Below are 2,075 nucleotides of genomic sequence, written 5' to 3'. Positions count from 1 at the left end.
ATAAGCATCGCATCGGTCTAAATCATATTTGTTTAAAATATTTTGAACCATGGCACACACTTGTCTGTGTTGTGAGGATGCATCAGAATGCACCAGTGAAAAATATGATGTGTTGAATATGATCCAAAGGGCCGTCATTATATCCTTGATTGAGAAAATAGCTTATAAAATAAGGATGAGGATTTGTGCCAGGCCATTCTTGTGTATGTCATGATCATTTTGTGTTTTTACTTAATGTCAGAAGGTAAATATTTATTCCCACGGATGACATGACAATGTCAAGCGATTCTGAAATGTTGAACAAATCTGGACGAATTGTTGCTCCAGAATGTTGCTTAAATTAAAAAGCCTGCTAAATTATAAGATCATTTCAGACAAATGCGTGTTTAAATTCTATTCATCCATAAATGTGGAAACAGAAATCTCGCTCGGTCATCTTTAAAACTACATATGGGCTACATAAGTCACCCTCTGTTTACTATTTACTGCATTTCAAAAACTTCTATAGAGATCACATACCATGCTAAAATTCTTAAAATGATTTTATTCACCCACTTACATAAACCTTCCCAATTCTGTTGAATTTGGTAAGATAAACATTTACAAAAACCATATTCCAGTAATAAGCACAGACAATAAGTTAAAACATACCACAAACATACCAGCAGATAACAAGGTTTTTTTTCTTATATACACAAACACTCAAGTTCGTTTTGCTTTATGTAAACAACTTCCTGTTGATCCTGGTTGAAATTTTACATGCATCTGAATCGGATTATTTGGAAACTGGCTCTTACGCCCACGTGTTCGGTTATGTACCTGAAAAATCACTCCAACGTGTAGTACGTGCCGTAAAACAATCTGTACATGCACACATGTGGTCCTTAATAACGCCTCCTTTTACATTTAGTTTAGTTAAAAAAAAAAAAAAAAAAAGGAATATCGAAATAAATACTGTTGCGGTTATTTCTTCATACGTGAATGAAGAGTCAAATAAATACTCGTAAATAAATAAAGAAATAAATAACTCGCGGTTATTAAAATCAATAACTATGAAAGCCAAATAAACGTGACCGAATCCAACGCATAAATAAATTACATACATTTCAAGCATTAAAACTATTACTAGAGTCTACGTCTGCCGTATATAAGCGTTGTCGGGGGGGTTTGTTTGGGTCCCATTATCCAGTAAGGCTGCCAATTTGTAATTTCACAGTTATAACCTCATATCCTGAGTGCTCCGTGACTGTTTTTCAGGAATATTTGGGGTTTGCGGCGAGAGAAAAGACGTCTCGGGTGCTCAAATTAGGTGAAACTCATGGAAACGGTGTGCTCAAGTGCTTTGCGGCGCAGCGAGGCGATACTAGTCCCTCTCCACACATCACTGTCCGGCGAGCTGCACAGCTGAGGGGAGCCGCTCACGTTCGTTGGACCCGAGAGGGAAGCGGGCACCATCCCTGGAAACGTGGGTTGATACAGATGCGACTGGAGACCGGAACCGTTCGACGATAAGCCGCCGGAAAGGCCCATGGAGTTCGGCGGGGGGCCGGCTCCGAGACTGCACTGGGACAGGGACTGCGCCATAGCCTGCTGTCGGCCCAGCGCGGGCGGTATCTGCAGCTGTGAGACTCCGGGCATCCCGGCTGCGGCCCAGCGCGTGTCGTTGGCGTGAAAAGAGCAGAGACTGTCGCCCATCGCGGCCGCGGACGGAAACTGAGGCAGACCGTGTGTCGGCAGCAAAGTGCCCGGCGCCCGGAAGACGTTGGTTGTCTTCTTGCGCTTCTTCCATTTCGCGCGTCTATTCTGGAACCACACCTGAAGGGATGAACAAAAACAAACGCTTAGAGAGTCACGCGCTTCGTCGGTGAGTTACAGCTGCATAGTGTATATGTTTTACTAGGTTATACTAAACTGCAGGTAAAAATATGTGCCTGATTTTAATTCTAAAATTGTGTCGAAACAAATTAATACCACTTAATAAATAAAAACAAATATATATAATGGATCGCCACGCGGTTTCTTGGAGTATTGGTAAAAGGCGAGCACTTTTAATGCAGAATTGAGCCACTGTAAAT

The 2,075-nt window shown here is 41.7% G+C and overlaps 1 protein-coding gene across 1 annotated transcript in view; it reads right to left on the bottom strand.

Moving 5' to 3' along the window:
* Nucleotides 1-524: 524 nt before the first annotated feature.
* LOC122344741 (homeobox protein orthopedia B-like) overlaps nucleotides 525-2,075 on the bottom strand; it is a 2,158-nt gene continuing 607 nt past the window's right edge. The window contains exon 2 of the mRNA XM_043238292.1: nucleotides 525-1,815. Within this exon, the coding sequence (XP_043094227.1) occupies nucleotides 1,306-1,815 (510 nt within the window). The 3' untranslated portion in view covers nucleotides 525-1,305. The remainder of the gene's footprint in view (nucleotides 1,816-2,075) is intronic.

The sequence above is a fragment of the Puntigrus tetrazona genome, chromosome 5, assembly GCF_018831695.1.
Source record: "Puntigrus tetrazona isolate hp1 chromosome 5, ASM1883169v1, whole genome shotgun sequence".
In the NCBI taxonomy this organism is placed as follows: domain Eukaryota; kingdom Metazoa; phylum Chordata; class Actinopteri; order Cypriniformes; family Cyprinidae; genus Puntigrus; species Puntigrus tetrazona.
The sequence above is the reverse complement of the archived record's forward strand: the minus strand, read 5'-3'. Positions and strand labels throughout refer to the sequence as shown.